Source organism: Meleagris gallopavo, chromosome Z (assembly GCF_000146605.3).
Source record: "Meleagris gallopavo isolate NT-WF06-2002-E0010 breed Aviagen turkey brand Nicholas breeding stock chromosome Z, Turkey_5.1, whole genome shotgun sequence".
In the NCBI taxonomy this organism is placed as follows: Eukaryota; Metazoa; Chordata; class Aves; order Galliformes; family Phasianidae; genus Meleagris; species Meleagris gallopavo.
Genome location: NC_015041.2, coordinates 12,438,102 through 12,456,232, shown reverse-complemented (window position 1 = coordinate 12,456,232; position 18,131 = coordinate 12,438,102). Strand labels below are relative to the sequence as shown.

The window sequence follows — 18,131 nt, the reverse complement described above, 5'->3', positions numbered from 1 at the left end:
TTTTTTAATTAAATCCCTGGGTTTCCTAGGGAAGTATGACAAAACTCTCTGCTAGCAATAAAAGACAAAAGTAAGAGAAAAGATATTAAGTTATACAATGACCATGCCTGGGGGAAAATACGTATCCAGTTTTCACCAGGACTTATAAGAATCTGATATTTACTTTAAAGAACATACTTTTCAAATCTGTGTTACCCTGTAAGCAATATCTTTCAATTGATATGATCTAAACTGCTGACTGAATGCAGGTATTTAAATTTAAACAGATGTTCCATGAGCCACATAATTTTATTTCCTTTTGATAAGTAGATACAAAACATTTAGGAAAGAACAAGCTTCTTTAAAACTCATATCTGGGACTGTCTACTTGATCTCCCCTCCATGAAGTTGCACAAATAATATTTTATAAGCTCTTCTGAAACTATTCCTCACTCCTAACACGATAACAGTATTGACTTACTGGAAGAGACAAGAGTAAAAGATGGCCAGGGCTGACCACAGGAAAGCTTTAAGACAGCACAACAGCAACAATTATCACACAAGAATACAAAAGAACTGAATCAAAAAATCACACAAAAGAGAATCAGAAGGCTGGTGGCTGCTGCAGTTTCCTTGCTCTTTCTGTTTTGAAAAACACAAGGGAAAAAAATACAGGTAGAGAAAAAGGATCTGTGTGTAAATTATCCAGAAAAAAAAAGTCTATTAATAATAATGTATCATGATTACACCAAAAATTGGAGTTCAAGTTTGCTCTGACACACATATTACTATTTAGAACAAATGAGTGTAAGCTTGCTGCCACCCAGTGCTACTTCAAAGTAACTGTCTTCTGAAGAAAGTGCGCTGTCCCACACTCCAGAAAACAAACTTCAAATTACTCTCTAACCGCTTTTTTTTTTTTTAAAGGAAGGCACTATGCAAAATATCTTCTTGATAAATTTAGATTTAATTTTAACAAGACTGTAAAATGACACAACTACAAAGACAACAGAACATGTAATCATGCCTATATGAGTTTAGATTCAAACCCCAGATGCCCGAGTTAATTCAATGGCTTTCCTTTTTAGGATTTGAAGTAGGTCTTTCTCCAGACCAAAGAGGTATTACTTCTAAGTACTTAGCACCCCTCTCTTCCAGTTACTTATCTTTCTAGTGAACATTCTGAATTAGGTTTTTCACTACCTGGAAAAAAGCACAATTTCTGCTGACTTCTTACCACACACATGATGTAAGAGAGGATGGCCCCAGAAGATCCAATGAGTGCACCAACAATGGTCAGCAAGTTGTTGTTCAGAAGGAAGCCCTCAGCACACAAGGCCCATCCAGAATAACTGTTCAGAACCGTAATAACTACAGGCATGTCAGCACCTCCAATAGCTGCTGTTAAAGTGACACCCTGGAAAAGGAAAACATATGCTACGACTAAAGAGAACATGCAGAAAGGAGAGTCTGCCTGCAGCTTTCAAAAAAATAAATACGAAGTTACTTAATAATGAATTCATGTATTTTCAATATAGAAGACATCAAGCTCATGCTGGAGAACAAGAAAGAGCTCCACTGTCCTTATCTGTGTTTATTTACATATCTTTACTTGCAAAACCAATGTTTCAGTTCCATGGATTTTTAAAGATGAACATTCTGAAAGTATTCTGAAAGTTCTGTTTTACAGCTAGATTTCAGAAAGTCAGCTACTATTTACTACTGGAAGTTAACATACAGGCACTACATAAGATAATGGTGACTCAGGATGGTAAAATACAACCATTACATGGAAACCTGCAAAGCTAGAGAACAAACTGCTTGTTTTATCTGTTCTACTGTCTGTAATTCCCCAACTTACCATTATGGCTGAGAGAGCTGACACAGAACCGAGACAAGTAATCCCTGTAGTGTAGCTAGGATCAATCATGTATGGAATCATTCCGCCAAAGCTGGCAGCCAGTAACCCTGCATTCAATGCATGTCGACCAGGCAAGAGCAGAGGCGCAGAATTCAGGATACCTGCAATCAAATTAATGTGCAGAGATTAACATACATATGTGGGCAGTCTTGGGCAGTCTTGTCTCTTGCATCAGAGAAGACTGAACAGCTCAACAAAAGAAAAATAAGGGAGTGGAGAGTGCAGAGGAAGTGGAAAGATAAAGGGGAGGAAAGTAAAGCTGAAATTCAGACCCTGTCCTGACTCAGTACCACAACACATTCAGGTTTATTGTAGATTCTCAAATACTCCTGTTTAAACTCTTGTTGTGTTTCCTATTCTTTATTGTTTCAGAAGAAAAAAAACAATCTAAAGATATATTTTCCTCTCAAAAATACTTTATTTTGTGGTTTTGATCTCTTTCTAGCCCCAAGCCTGTGCATGCCATACATTACAGAGCTTCACAGGAAGCTCCTAGCTAAAATTTCTTACTACAAGTATTATCAGTCTCTCCAAAGCTGTGCGCTTACAAACGACTGCACACAATCCTGCTTTCAATTGCTTTAAACTCACCAGTATCCTCAACTACTGGACTTTCCACAGCTTCTCAAACTAACAGAGAATTGAAAGGAAAAAAGGCTGTGGTATTTCTGTGATTCAGTTCAAAATGACAAACATATCCATATTTTTACCATAGTTTGTGTTTTGTTTTTCAGTTGTTTTTTTAGCTGTTGTTTTTTGTGACTGTTTTTTTTTTTTCTTTTTTAAAATACCTCAGCAAAGACTAAGAATAATGCAAGTCTGTCAGGTTTTAACACTCTGAAGCAACACTTGTTTCTAGACAAGATGAAGTGATGAAAGCTTATAAGATTTGGAAATTAATTAAGCTAATATGTCCATGCACTGAAGGGAAACCATTCATAAATAAAGCTGTAAACAAACAACAATAGAATTAAAAAGATAACAGCACATCCAATGAAGTAAACAAGCTTTCTTTCCAGTTACACACTGATCTATGCCAGAGCTAAATTCAGATGGAAAAAAAAAAACCTTTAACGAATACTTAGCTCTGAATGGACGGTCTCACCTTGCAGCTTTCCATAAGCAATAAGAGAGCCACTGAAAGTCACTCCTCCAATGTACGTTCCAAGGTACGCCACAATCTTGGTAAGGTTTGCAGCTGGATCCGTAGCAAAGTGAGGATACTCAATCATGTATTCTGCTACACAGGTGAGCACAGCAGCCAAACCAACCAAACTATGAAAAGCAGCTACCAGCTGAGGCAGATCTGTAATCTGGATGCGTTTCGCTATTGTCAAACCTATGGAGAGTTAAAGATATAAGGGAATTCTTAAGAACACAACCTGTGAAGTTAGAAGTTGATGCATCATTGCACTGTGTAATGAATACACAGTAAATACACATTTGTTATTGTGAAAAAACTATTGCTGAGTGTGACAGTTGAAAGCTGTACACGTTTACTCTGCACAGTAAATACACTGTAAACTAGGAAGACAATTAAATCACGTTCTAGATGCTTCATTAAGTATTGAGAAACTCAGTATTTTCTGAAAAAAGCAGAGTTTGAAAAAGGGAATTTAGCAGCATTCAGTCAGCAACTGATTGTTCACCCGCTACTGCATGTTCACATTCCCTAACACAAATGATGCTCTCTTGCTTTCCACCAGATTCACCATTCTTTATCATGTCTTGATGCATCAATAAATGCCCTGGGACTTGTAATTTTCCATTCACATACTTGCAAAATAACATGAGCAAGTAATAGATATAAAATAGTGAACTGGACTTATGTAGCGATGTTTAGCTAGCAGGGTTCTACAGGTGCAGGCTCTGTTGTGCTCTGCTCACAGCTGCCTCATGTCAGATCAGAGCCACAGAAACACAGGTGTTGGAAGAGACCTCCGAAGACCATGTACGTCCAATCCTGCTAAAGCAGGCTCCCCCCCACACTAGACAGAGCCAAGCCATAAGCAACACTGGGTTTGACCTTGGAGAACATCTATAACAAAGGGAAAAACTACTGTGTATCAGCAGCTGGGAGAAAAGCTGAGAGAAATAGCCCTACAGGCACCAAGGTCAGTGCAGAAGAAGGGCAGGAGGTATTCCAGGCACAGAGCAGAACTCCCCAGTAGCCCAAGAGAGGCCCCCAGTGGAGCAGCATAGCCCCATGCAGCCCACAGGCATCACATGGAGCATATCTCCACCTGCAGCCACAGTGCAGCAGCAGATGCAGCATGAAGGAGACCACAGCCCACGAAGAGCCCACAAAGGAGTAGCCCCAGGCCTGAGCTGCAGCTTGAGAGGAGCAGCTTGCAGCAGAGCAGGTGACTGGGGGAGCTACCACCTATGCATCACTGTGCTGGAGCACAGTGGATAAGACTAATGGATAAGCCCTATAATATGGAGCCATAATGGGGCAGTGCTCGGAAAGCTGCAGCCTGTGGGAAGCCCATGAGGTTCCAGATGGGTGACACCCAGTGGGAGGGAGACTGCGTGCAGTAGGAGCAAAGCGTGACCTTGGGGGAACAGCAGAGATGAAGTGTTAAGGGCTGACTGCAGCCCCCATTCCTTGTAGCACTCAGGAGGAGGTGGTAGGAAAGAGGGGGGACGACGGGAGTGTTTTTGTTTTAGTTCTCACTGCGCTGGTCTGCTAGCAATAGGCAACAGATTACATTAATCTCTCTGTGCTGCATCTGTTTCGCCTGTGACAGTAACTGGTGAGTGATCTTTGTCCTTATCTCAGTGCTTGAGTCCTCCAGTGTATTTCCTTCTCCTGTTCTTTTGAGGAGACATAAGATAGCCCTGTGGTGGAGCTCAGCTGTCCACGCAAGTGAAACCACCACAAACAGTCAATTCACCTGACCTACACAAAATATGGTATATCTAGAGGTTACGTAAATGCAGGTACTGAATATATATTCATTAGTTTAAAGAATAACATACGTACCTATGGTGCCACCAAGTGCCATTGCACCTGACATCTGAGCCAACAATTCAGGTGAGGGCTTAAGGCCTCCTAGAGTTGCTGCTAAACCTCCTGCAACACCAATCATTCCCAAAGCATTTCCTAGACGAGCTGTTCCTTGGGTGGACAGACCAGCCAGGGCACCAACACAGCATAAGCCTGAGCCCAGATACATCATCTTTAAAATAAGAACATTGATATGCATGCATCACAAAGTGCATAACATTATCAGGAAGTTTCTCATTATTACACAGCACGGCATTTTTCTACAGAACATCAGATGGCTTGTGCCTAACTGAAAATCTTGACTGAAAATGTGTTGAAGAGATGTGATTTTGACCAATTAAAATGTGTTATTTATTAAAATTTTCTGTGTCTTACGAGCTGAGTTTATGTGCCCCTCTGCTTCCCTCATGAGGAAGCTGGAGGCCACCATGAGATCTCCACTCAATATGCTCTTCTCTGGGCTGAACAAACCAAGAGACCTCAGCCCCTCCTCTCACACCTTGCCCTCCAGATTCCTCACCATCTTCATATCCCTCCTTTGGTGCTCTTTAATAGTTTTATGTACTTGTAGTATACTGCTCAAAACTGTACTCAATGCTAGAGCACAAAGTAGGTTTCTACAGAGTAGGTTTCTATAGTTAATTTACAATTCAAGCTGTAAATTAAGAAGGCTGTCCAATGAATAACAAGTTACTTGCAGCTTCTGAGAAAATAATAAGCCTTTAAAATCAGTAGAATTACTAATTAAAAGTTAATCAACTGCAGATTGGCCTTCTGAAAATATGTAACTGGTGAAAAACTCTGATAGCTAATTTCCAATTTATATCTCTACAGCGTAAGTACCGAAGAAGATATCACATTGGGAATAGCGAGCTAAGTCTCGGGTAATCTTCTTACCTGTTCAATGCTATAGCCACCACTGAGAGCAGCTGCATAGCCTCCTACAAATACACCACCAGGAAGTAGGTACAAGTAGTTGTACTCAGGAGGATCTGTAGGACGTTTGAACATATCCAGCATTCTCTGTGTAACCAGAAACCCACCTAGCCAAAAAAGAAGTCAACAATTTAGAAAAAAAAAAAATCTGACAATATGTGCCAAGCTATAAGAGAAGTACTTGGTTAAATCATACTACCACACAAAACTATTAATTTCAGAAAGTAAGTAAACTGAAAATAAAGGTGCAATCAGGGTTAGATGCTGTTGTCTTTTTTAATGTTTGGAAGAAATTCATAAGAAAAGGAGTCTGAAAGCTTGGAGGACTTGCTCTGGCTTCATATTCTATGCTGATGATAGCATACAGTCTAGCTTATGACTCCACCCTTCTCCCTGTCTACACTGGCAAAAAACAGTACTTCTAAGCCACATGACTTATTTTCACATTTATACTATTAAGCTGGGACTTTTGAAGATAAAGCATAACTTTGTTCCATGCCACTGGTACATTTCTCAAGTGGAATAAGGGATACGAGGTGAAATGCAGTACCATCTGGGGGTATAAAGGAAAATAGACTTCATATCAGTGATCACTCAAGTAATACTGTAAATGAAAAATGCACACTTAAATCCTTCCTTAAAAAAATAAGTTACCACAGGGAGTGAGAGCTAGACATATTAGCTACTGTTAAATTTGTTTTGTTTATTTTTCCCTTTAGCAGTAGATGCTATTAGATTCTATTGCCAGAATAGTAACTTCTCAAGTTTATCCATTTAAAGGTAAAAAGAAACAGAAGAATTACAGAAGTGCTGTAAGATATCCTTAAGAAAAAGACTATAATTCATACCTGCAATATTGACTGAAGAGATAAATGCTGAAAGAACTGCTAGACTTTGTGGAGCATTTTCAGGGAAATAGGTTCCTCCCATCAATACCAGCCCACCAACTGCAGTTAGTCCTGTTCAAAAGAGAAAAAATATATCTTTACTAAAATTTATAAGATTCTATACCTATAGAAAGCTTCCTTTCAGCTGTCATATACCAATGAACTGAAATTGTAACCCTTATTCTACATATTAGCATTTAAACAAAGACTCCCATGATCTTAAATTAACAGTGATCTTGTATTAATACAAACATATTTCTAAAAAAATAATTAGCATGTGAATGTAATTTTGAGGTGCAGTGAGATGTGTACAGTCAGCTTTTGAGTACAGGTTCAATAAAGAAATTGCTTTCAGAGGTCAAAATAGATAGATCAGATTTGGGGTCTGTCACGAAGACACACACAGCTTCTCCCCCTCTCCTTATCTGAAATATTTATAATGTCACCAATCTTACAGATTCCCATTAGAAATTTTCACTTGGTTCTAAAGTACATATTTTGAGAAGAGGAAATGAAGAGAAGCAGGAAATAAGAAAGACAAGTTATTTTCAGGGCAACACTATGGATATAAAGAAGGAAAAGAAATGTTGCATGGAAGGGAAGATTGCAGCAGCCCAAGTAAAACAAATGGCTTAAGAATTAAAAGGTTGTTACAACAACAACAACAAAAAAGAAAGCACTAGAACACGACATTTGTCTTTCTTCTGAGAAAGAAAAAAAAGTATTCTTGGGAATAGTATTTTTCAGTCATCCTTGCAATTCATGAAAGGATTGAAAGGATGGAAAGCAGTACTACACCCTTTGGCATTCCAAAAGGCAAATCAACAGATTTCTGTCTGAAGTTTACAAAGGAGTTGTTCCTATTTCAAATCGAGAACAAGTAGCTGTATAACTGCTACTTACCTGAAATGGCATTAGTCACTGACATGAGTGGAGAGTGAAGAGCAGGAGTCACACCCCATACTGTATGGTATCCTACTATTCCAGCTAGGCCAAATGTTGTCACCATTTGAGTGAAGGCATTATTAGGAGAAACAATACCAAGTCCTAGCATGCTAGCTAGACCTAGAAGAGAAGCACGGTAAAACTTTTCAATAACTTTTAAGTGGTTTCCTACATTTAAACACTGCACAACAGGAGTCCAGCACTGTGCTTTTTAGCTAAATAAAGTTCTGTGCACAGACTTTATTCAGTATATGCTGGATTATCTATGACAAAACTCTTCAGGTTTCTTCTGAAACTAAAAATAACAAACATAACATGGATGTTTGTGTTGTGAATGCAGATGAGGATGCTGGGATATGGTTCTACCTTAACACTTACTCTTGTTTATCTATTGTTCCACACAAAAATAGTAATAATCATGCTGAGAGTATTACTACTCATTAAACACAAAACATGAAGAACAGAGCTAAGATTTAAGAATACTCAATTCATTAATTCCCTTGCGTAGAAATTCTAATGAGCACAAGATAAAGATACTTAATGACAGGAACACCTAGTATTTGCTTGTCAAGACAGTGTTATATACCCAATACTTAAAGAAAAACTGTAGATATTAAGACTTACACAGTACATTATAGACCAAAGAAAATAATGATACTAGGTTTATTCTGCTGAAAAAAAAAAAATACATATTTTAACCAAGCAAGAGTCCTTCAGAAATGTAACTGATATTTAAATAAGAAAGCAAATGCATACAGCGTGAGTCAGTGCTGTTTGAAGTGTTAATACTTTTGGTTAAGTTTCTAGAATTTTATTCTCTCAAAAAAGATAATCACACAGTACTAACTTTCCACTAGGATTCACCAGCCAACCAAATGCTCTCTGAGTCAATTATTAAATTCAATGAGTAAGGTGATGAGTCACTTAAAAATATTAGCCAAATCAGGAGTACTCTACAGTGATTCTCCAACTCTGGAAATTGCCTACCTGTTGTGTATACAGATGCACTAGTCATAGTTTTTCTAAAAGGTGTAATAGTAGCTGCTTTTTCTGCTTCCAGCTCCGCTACAGTCTTCGGCTTCACAGGGGCTCCTTGGGGAATGTTATTTGGTGGAGGTGCTGGAAAAATCACCTTGCCATCCTAATAACAGATATTTACTGTTAACTCTGACATACTAGCTGCTTTATAGATAGAAGAGTCTACTGTTCTTAATTCTGTAACTCTGTGAAGGCTGAACGACTCAGAGCCATGACACAGAAGTATTTTCCGTTTTCTACATTAGAAGTTTACAAAGCTGAAGGAGTAGCACATCCTGACTAAATTAACCACACTGGTTCAAATATTTTTTAACACCCTTTAGTAATGGCGTCCATGGACGCCAGATGGACGCAAAGCTTAGGTCTTGAAAGCAGTAACCAAAACAAAGTGGGAAAGCTCCTTAAATGGAAAACTCTTAACCAAAATAAAATGAAGTCTTGAAAACAGCAAATTCTGCTACAGATCAGGACTGTAATCACAGTCTCCCTAGAGCTCAGGAATGTCTCATACACACGTCTTACATTTCTTCCTGTTCTCAGGTCCTTGGAAGAGCAATTATTGAAGTTGTCAGATCTAAAAGCTGTATACATTCCCTCAGTGGTCTGACAATTGACAGCAACATAAGCTTCTTCTAAAGCAGATATTTATATACAAGGCAAAAATCTTGTAATCTTATCTAGAAAAACTCAACAGAAATGGATACCTCTTACCCACCTAACAGAGCTTAATGTGTTCTGCATACCATAAGTAGAGCCCATGTGCAGTTTTTACTATTTCCTAGTTGAGCTGAGAGTATCCTGAATATTCAAGTTCCTTTGGGTTTTTGGTTTATTGAGGTTTTTCCTGATACGTATTCTGTTTTTTTTGATTGTTTGTTTTAATTCTGAAGTTATATGAAGAAAATACATGTATTTAAGAAAAAAAGTTTTCTGGTCCTGTAGTAATGTTATAAAAATGTTTTAAATAATTATGTTTTTTAACCACACGAAAACAACACGCAAATTTAACAGTCTTCCTATTTTCCAACAGTAGATTAATTAGATATCTGCTTAAACAAGAAAAGAAGCAAAGAGGTTTCCCTTCACAAAAAAAGACAAGAGGAATATTCAACTGAATACAAATATGACTACCTATGCTGTCCAGCAAACCACCTCCGAGAGCTGTCAGTATGTATTATCTCTGAATGCATTCTAAGGAGACAGATAAACGCAAAAATACATATTCATAAGCTAAAATCGGAACGTTTACTGACTTACCTTCATTACTACAGTGCCTCTAATTACATGATCCAGAGTACCATAATCAAACTGATCTTTTGGATCAAAGTAGAAGTTCTCTTTGTCAGGACTAATAGCCTTTAGTAGTTTGATAATATTATTGGAATACAGAGTACTGGCCTGAGTAGCCATTCTGCTCGGTAAGTCTGTGTAGCCAATGTGTGTAACACCCTGAAAGAGATTCAAGTAAAATACCAAGGACTAGTTTAGTCTCTAAAGCAGCAGTATCTCTTCCAACACAGCCTTCTGGATATACATATCCACAGTTTCATTTCTTCTGCATTATTTACAGATCTAACATAATTAGTTTAACGAGAGTTACTTAGACAATTCAACGTGATTAAATCCAACACATTAAATGCTATAAGCAACAAGCCTTCAAAGAGAGGAGGACATATTGGTGGAAGAGCTTATCTTCTCCCTATTCCTACCATTCTTTGCTTCTTAAATCAACCTGATAACAGATTAATCCTACCCAACATTTGGCGTTATCTCAGTCCTTCTTGAAGGCACACATTGGAGGCAATTTTATAGCTAACAAAGAGGCAAAAGGAGCTCTCTTAGAGCTACTAAACTGTACAGGAAACATGCTTAAGGTTGCATTTATGTAAGTGCGCAGTGTATCCACAACTATTTAAGAGCAAAGCTGAGTATATTTGGCTGTCAGGCTCTTGAGCTTTTGGAAGATATGGAGAATGGAAGCTAGCATAAATCCCTCATGCTCAAGCAGATACATCTTAAAACACTGCTTGTACAAGCTACAGCTAAGATCCACACATACTTCCAAGAATACTAGCTACTCGATGCAATGCTCTGCACGTTGCTTGTAGTTCTGCACTGCTGCTCTTTTCCATAGCTCAGTGCTAGTGTACTATACTTCTGATTAAAAGTGCCCCATATAAATTCTTCATGCAAGTATCTGTTTATTTCTATCCTACACACTGCAAATTCACTTTTTAAGCAACAACTTCAAAAGTCATAGAAAATCAAAAGCTAATACAATGTGTTACTCATGTGATACCCATACAGGCCTGTACAGATATAGCACAACAGTAACAGTATTATGCCTTTATATTACCAAATAACAAACTTGGAAGTGTGCTATTTTCAACCTTAACACGCATATATTTGTAGATTTCTTGTATAAATTAAACAACAAAAAAGAAAAAAAACGTATGAATAGAAAACATGCACTCAGAGGGCAAAGAATATTGGAGCTAAACAAAAAAAAAAAGTAGTTAATTCAGTCTAGGTCAAAATTAATTTAATGCTACTTCTAGTTTGGGTAACAAGTGGTTCGGATACTCTAAGAGAGATACATTCAAGCTGGTGAGACTTCCTGAAGCTTAAATTACATTAAGCTAAGCCAGAGACTGCATTGTTATAAACACTGACATAGTCTGAATCTGTTTAGCTGTACCAGTTACAACCTTAGTTACAGAAAGTAATAAACAAGTCAAAGAAGCTATTGCCATTGCTCTAGGTAGATGAAGACAAAAGATAACTGACCACACTCTCAGATAAGCAGAGACAAATCACTGGTCTTGGAAAACTAACACTTCTTTACTTACCAGCCTAATTACTACTACACAACTGTATTTGTTTCTTTAAAAATCTTCAAATTATTAAAGAAATAGATGATTCACAATCAACTGCAAGCATAAAGGACTATTTAAGTCTAAACAGAAAAAGCAGCTACTCATTTTCAGCATACACTTCATCAAATAGGACAAATGTGAATTTACGCAACAGAGAATGATGTGCACGAGATGCTCACCTTATGAACATACAGTTCTCCAGGCTTTGTTGTCTCAATATTTCCCCCAGCTTCTGCAGCTAAATCCACAACAACTGAACCTTCTTTCATAGATTCAATCATATCTTTCTTAAACAAGACAGGAGCTTTTTTACCTGACGAGATGGCAAGTAAATAAAAAAAATACAGCTTTTATTTGTAAAGCTCAGGAGGCAGGTTCTCCTGTGCTATCTCTATAAACTTGAGTACCTAGGATGAAATGTCAGAAGATTTGTTTATATAAATATCTTGCTACCAAGCATATAAATAAAGTAAGTGTACATGGGCAGCATGACAATAAAGCTGCAAAGTCCAATTTTGTCCTCAGTGAACAGACAACATCCAATCCTACAATTCAAGTCAGAGGGTGGAAAGGGAGGGGAGGAAATAATACATCATAAGCTATTAAAAGACTGACATTACATAATGTAGAGCACTGAAACCTAAGCACTGTCTCACTGCATTTTAATCACAAAAGACACTGCTGCTTGAACTGAACTTGTTTCAGTGCACAGAAGCAGGTGAGATGTAGTAAACAAGAGAATATTTTCTCCTTACATTTTTACTATCTACTCCCTACGAATAAGAAAATACGGTGTTGAGTCAAAGAAGAGTAGGGAAAAAATAATTTCTTTAAACACAGATATTCATCAGAGAAAAGATACGTGTTCACACAGAGAATATATAACTCTTCCATACCTGGAATAAGTGCTGTAGTGATGATAATATCAACATCTTGGCACTGTTTGGCAAAGAGTTTCATTTCAGCTTCAATAAACTCTTTAGACATTTCTTTTGCATAACCACCCTGACCCTCTCCAGATTCCTTTATGTCTACTTCCAAGGGCTCAGCACCAAGAGACTTAAACTGTTCCAGAGCTGCAGCCCTAAGAAGAAAAAATTGAGAGGGAAGAGGAAAAAATATATATATATAATATATATATAACATAAAAACGGAAATGCATTTTTAGAAGTAGCTCAATCCACCGTGACTTTTCTGATCTGTTTCATATTAGAGTTCAGTCAAGAAATCTAAAGCTTATTTTAGGTCATTTGCATCAGTAAATTTAGAGCCCTAATGATGACTCTTGGATGAGGAATGAAGGCAGTCAAACAGGCAGGCTTTCTGTACTACCAGTAGAGTTCTCCAAAAATAGAATCAGAGCTGGGAACTTAACTGTTGACTGCATCTGTTCACTCATTTCTCTTGCCTCAATTGTACCAGCCTATAGCCCAAAGTTAGATGTGTAAGATAGGTGACATACATTCCATAGCTCGTGACTCTGTATTTAATCTGTGAAGGGGAAAATACCAGAAAGTCTGTTTTTCACAGGCAGAATTGTTTTCAAGAGTTATCCCATACACCTGTAATTTGCGTTACATTACATGATAGCCCTTATCATTTTCATAAAGCAACAATTTTTGATTCATAAGGTGATGAATGATTTAATGAGATCTTTGAAAGTTTTGCTTTTTGAGGGAATAAAAAGATTAAGAAACAATGTAGGAATAAAAAATGCTAGGAAAGGAATTCTGATTTAACACAGAACAAGTGCTTCCACTTAATACCGCTTCAAAATACTTTATCTTAGAATAATTTTAGATTACTATTACTATTCTCACACACTCACCTGGTATCAAAACCACGAACCACTGCACCCATTGATTTAGCTGCTCCTGCAGAAGCCAGGCCAGCAACTCCTCCTCCAATGATCAAGACCTAGAATGACAACATCATCCAGATTAAAGCAAAAGCTAGAAGTAGAGCTGGTTAGAAAAGTAGCAACAATATGCCACTTTCACAACAACAGATAAACTCTATTACACACAGTCATTCCAAGGATTTACCTTATGACATAGAACCAAGAACTGCTTCAGTAATGTTGCCCTGTAAATGTTAACACTTTAAAAGATTTAACACCTAGCTTCATCTATCTGGGAGCCAACTCATTTGTGGCTAATAATTCATGTAACTAGACACAGGTTTCCCCTCATCCCTCCTCTTTTTTAAGTTTTTTAATTTCGTGTATCTTCATCCCACAATCTACCTACAATTCCACTGAAACTGGAATTTGGGCAAAGACTTCAGCACACCAAAAATCTCAACATCTCTGATTTTTCCTAACTGCTTCCTTGCCTTTCCCAGTCTGTTAAAGAAAAAAAAAAAAGAAAACAACAACAACTACAACAACAAAAAAAACATGTACATCTAGTCTGAAGTTCAAAACTAAGCAAATGTGAATAAAATTTGAATTATTCTATCCTTTCCCCCCAAAAAACCACTATAATCAGTCAGCAAAAACCTATATGGAAATAGTAACACAGGCTTCTGAAGTTTCTACAGTTAGTCTCAAAGCAAGAAAAAAGCCTTTCACAATTTTCAGCAGTGGTTAACTGTGTTCACAAACTTACTTATTATTCTGGAGCAGCATCTGCACATACCTTGGCTGGAGGAACTTTACCAGCAGCTGTGATCTGACCCGTGAAAAACCGACCAAAGTGATTTGCTGCCAATACAACAGCTTTGTAACTGTTGAATAAGGAAGAACATATTTCAGTATTTTCTCAGGCTAACTACAATTCCATTCAAAACAGCCATCAAAAGGACATACATTTGCCTACAGCATGCACAGAATGAAGAAAGTTTACTACTTTGCAGAAAGCTCACTTAAGCAAGCAAGCACACATTCAGAAAAAAGATGATCTAACTCTTTGGATATACACGGCTTAGGGCAAAGTGCTTAACCTTGCTATTTCTTTCACCACATCTGCTTTTATAGCCGTCCTGGAATGGGTGACTGGACACCAAGTTAACATCAGCAGAGTTACCTGAAAATACACATCATTCTGCAATTATGTCTTCTATTAACAACAGTAACAACAACAACCAAAAAAAAACGTATCATACCCAGCAATATTCGCCATGGAGCTAAGTGCATCATATCCCTGAGCAATGGTGACCCGTGGAACTTGATCCATAGCCAAGACAGTAGTTCTTTTTTCTGCAAGTTTTTTCAGGAGGTCTGGATTTTGTGCTGGGTAGATAAAACTAATCAGGGTAGGTGCTGTCTTAAAAAGGTCTGCCTCGTGTACACCTAAGGCTGGATTATGCATAGGAGCCCTCACCTGAAAAAAGAGAGAAGTTTCCAAATTAATCAGTTGAAATACATCAGTGCACAATTCACTTCCTTTCTTCTAGCTTGCAGTTTGTTCATTCCTGTCCACAATGTACACAAGGAGGGAAGTATATCAAAGACTGTTTACACAACTAATCTGAGTAACTGTACTTATTAGCTGCAGTACATTTAGTGGGAACATGAGAATTTAATGAGGTTTGACAAGGCAATCCCAGATATGAGTAACAACTAGGAGAACTCATTGACAGCAACACTGCAGAGAAGGACTTGCTTGTCCTAACGAACTAAAAGCCGGACATGAGCCAGCACTGTGCTCTTCCAGGCATGGATACAGCAGGCCTTCTGGGCTGCATCAAAGGAGGAATGGTCAGCAGGGAGAGGAAAATGATTGCCCCCCTTCTGCTCTGTCCTTGTGAGGCTCCATCTGAAGTACTGCATCCAAGTCTCAGGCCCAAGTACAGGAACGACGCAGAGCAGTTAGAGTGGGTCTAGAAGGGGGCCATGAAGACGGCCAAATGGCTGGAGCATCTTTCCTACAAAGACAGGTTGATGGAGTTGCACATATTTAGCTTGGAGAAGAGAAGGTTCCAGGGAGACCTCACTGCAGCCTTCCAGCACTTGAGGGGAGCTTACAAGCAGGAGGGGACTGATTTTTCACACAGTCTGATAGTAACAGGACAATGAAAAATGGCTAAAAACTGAAAGAGGAGAGACTTAGGTTAGATGATGTTAGGAAGACATTTCTTACTCAGAGGGTGATGAGGTGCTAGAACTGGTTGCCCAGAGAAGCTGTGTGTGCCCCATGTCTGAAGGAGCTCAAGGCTAGGTTCGCTGCAGCTCTGGGCAACCTTATCCGGTGGGTGGCAGCCCTGCCTATGGCAGGGGGTTGGAACTAGATGACCTTGAAGATCCCCTCAATCTAAGCCATTCTGTGACTTATTAGAATTAGCTTCAGGCAAATGGATGATAGAGCAATAAAAGTCAGGACATACTTCCAAAAATCAATGCACCCATTGCTTCTAACCAGCAATTACACACAGCTGTTATAAAAACAGCCATTTTCAAACAAAATTTCTAAATATAGGTTTTAATTAAGCTCAACCGCTATTCTGAACTGGTCACTAACATATTTTGCAATGCATTATCGGATACAGGGAATCTCAAGCATGAAATCCAGCAGATAATTACCTTGATCTGTTTATATTTAATTACCACTTATGTTTAATTTACCACTTTTCTTTATAAACAAACCTACTGAGAAACACCGTATTCATCCCTGACAGTACAACCTCAAATACAACTTTAAAGGAAGCCTCAGTGTGATTAAGATCTATTTGTCCTCTCAGGACTCTGCAAAACCTAACACATCTGAAGCAACTTTACTTTCAGCAGTATTCCTTGACACTCTAATTGGAAATAATTATGAAATACACTGCTTCTGAGCGATTGTTGGACTTAGACACCTGCATCTTCAAAATTCTAAGCAACTCTCTTTGAAGAGTAACTTGGAATTGTAGGTTGCTAATCTTAAAGCAGAAGAACCTTAAAACATGTATCTTGTCTGATTAGCATCTTGAACTAGTTAGCCTTTCTCTATAAAACACAAATCCCCCAAGTTAAAGCTTGGTAAGAAATTTTTCAATGCTGCTGTTGACCAATTTTGTATCGTAACTGTATAAGCGAGATATAGGGGCAGAATTAAATTAGAACTTAGAATAAACAAATAAAAAGACTTAGAAGGAGTATATATACTGAGCTTTCAGAAGACCATTAGAAAAGTTTGACCTGTGAGTTTCACAATACAAATGCAAGAAATATATAAACAAAGCACTTACTTTTACAATCACATCAGAGGCCAAGACTTCCTTAGTGCCCTGGATTTTTGCTCCAACTTCTCTGTAATGATCATCAGAAAATTTGGAGGCTTCTCCAGCACCAGACTCCACGACAACATTGAAGCCCTGCTTAATCAAGGCTTGAACTCCAGCCGGTGATAGAGCCACTCTCTTCTCATTCTCAAAAATCTCCTTGGGTACACCTACAGTCAGTTGTTTGTAAGGGATTCCTTTGAGAGTGGATAGGATAAGATAAGATAGTGTCAGCTGCACAGAAGATAACCAAATTGCTATTAATGGCATTCTTCACTGTTGTACAGAAACATGCAGACACATCACATTTAGTCAATCACTTCAGGGATGGCAAAAAAAAATTACTTTTTCTAGTGTTGCAGTTTACATTTCCTCAAATGACTGACTTTCTAAACATCCTTTTTATTTCAGGTACCAGCAAGTAAGTACAATCCACCCAGTGCTAACAACAGTTTACTGTGGTTCAAAACCATCAGACTTCATACAGTTCTCCAATTACAGAACATGGGGTATCCTGGTGATAATTCATTCTAACCAGGCTAAGACAATGTGACTACAGAGGGTTTTAGAGGGTTTTTAACTTCACAGTGAAGAAGTAAACAAATGAGTTTAAGCTGAAATGCATTCTAATTAAACTTTTTTTAAACGTATACCAAAACCATCTTTCAGTTGTCTTTGGTCATTATTTACAAATGTGACAAGTATACCACAAACGATATTGAAAGGCTGATGTACAACTCTAAAAGTTGCTACAGAAAATTAAAAATGTGAATTTAGCAGTAGTTTAAGAACCATGGAATAACAGCCAACTGGTTTGTTCAACAGCATTTCTCTTCAATGTTATCTCCTTCTTTAAAGCTCTTGCAAGTTTTACTGAATATGATCAGAAAAGTGCAGAAGTTTCAATTTGCCGCTTTTAGCTTAAGGTTTCAAACTGCAAACATCTAACTTTGTTCATGAATAATCTGTACTCTCCCTCCCGACAGTTAAACTCCTCAGATCCCCATCAGTGGTTTATATACATTATTTATAAATACAGTCTCAGGCAGGATAATCAGATACCACACTGCATCATGTTTGTGTTAGATAGCATGCACCCAGGTCCTGCTATATAGCAGCTTTCACAAATATCTCAGAAGAATTTAAATCTAGATTCTGAGATTCATATAGAACAGGCCTACAGTGAATACACATTAATGAAAAGTAGCTTCAGCAACCTAAGCGGGCAGTCATACTAGAAGTCAAACATACAAGACTCAAATTACAAATACACTTTTAAATTGGCCACCAATACTCTGCATGTTATCACATCAATTGTACCAGACAAGTAAGTAACA

General features: G+C 38.0%; 1 protein-coding gene across 1 annotated transcript; it reads right to left on the bottom strand.

Annotated features, from left to right (window-relative positions):
• Positions 1-17,014, bottom strand: NNT (nicotinamide nucleotide transhydrogenase). Its single transcript, XM_010725381.3, has 15 exons — positions 16,762-17,014; positions 14,698-14,915; positions 14,232-14,319; positions 13,421-13,509; positions 12,489-12,676; positions 11,772-11,905; positions 9,974-10,165; positions 8,666-8,819; positions 7,637-7,798; positions 6,695-6,805; positions 5,808-5,953; positions 4,887-5,082; positions 3,006-3,239; positions 1,841-2,001; positions 1-1,396 (listed from the first exon to the last, which is right to left on the bottom strand). Exons 2-15 carry the CDS (start codon positions 14,901-14,903, stop codon positions 1,142-1,144), a joined length of 2,316 nt encoding a protein of 771 aa, XP_010723683.2. The 5' UTR covers positions 14,904-14,915; positions 16,762-17,014; the 3' UTR covers positions 1-1,141.
• Between the last annotated feature and the right edge of the window lie 1,117 nt (positions 17,015-18,131).

What these genes read in the sequence shown, in the direction of transcription:
- NNT (XM_010725381.3), bottom strand. Translation starts at nt 14,903, where the DNA reads ATGCATAATCCAGCCTTAGGTGTACACGAGGCAGACCTTTTTAAGACA. An exon ending in TCCATGGCGAATATTGCTGG is followed by an intron (nt 14,320 to 14,697) that starts GTATGATACGTT and finishes CTTATTCAACAG; the next exon opens with TTACAAAGCTGTTGTATTGG. An exon ending in AGTGACTAATGCCATTTCAG is followed by an intron (nt 6,806 to 7,636) that starts GTAAGTAGCAGT and finishes TCTTTTGAACAG; the next exon opens with GACTAACTGCAGTTGGTGGG.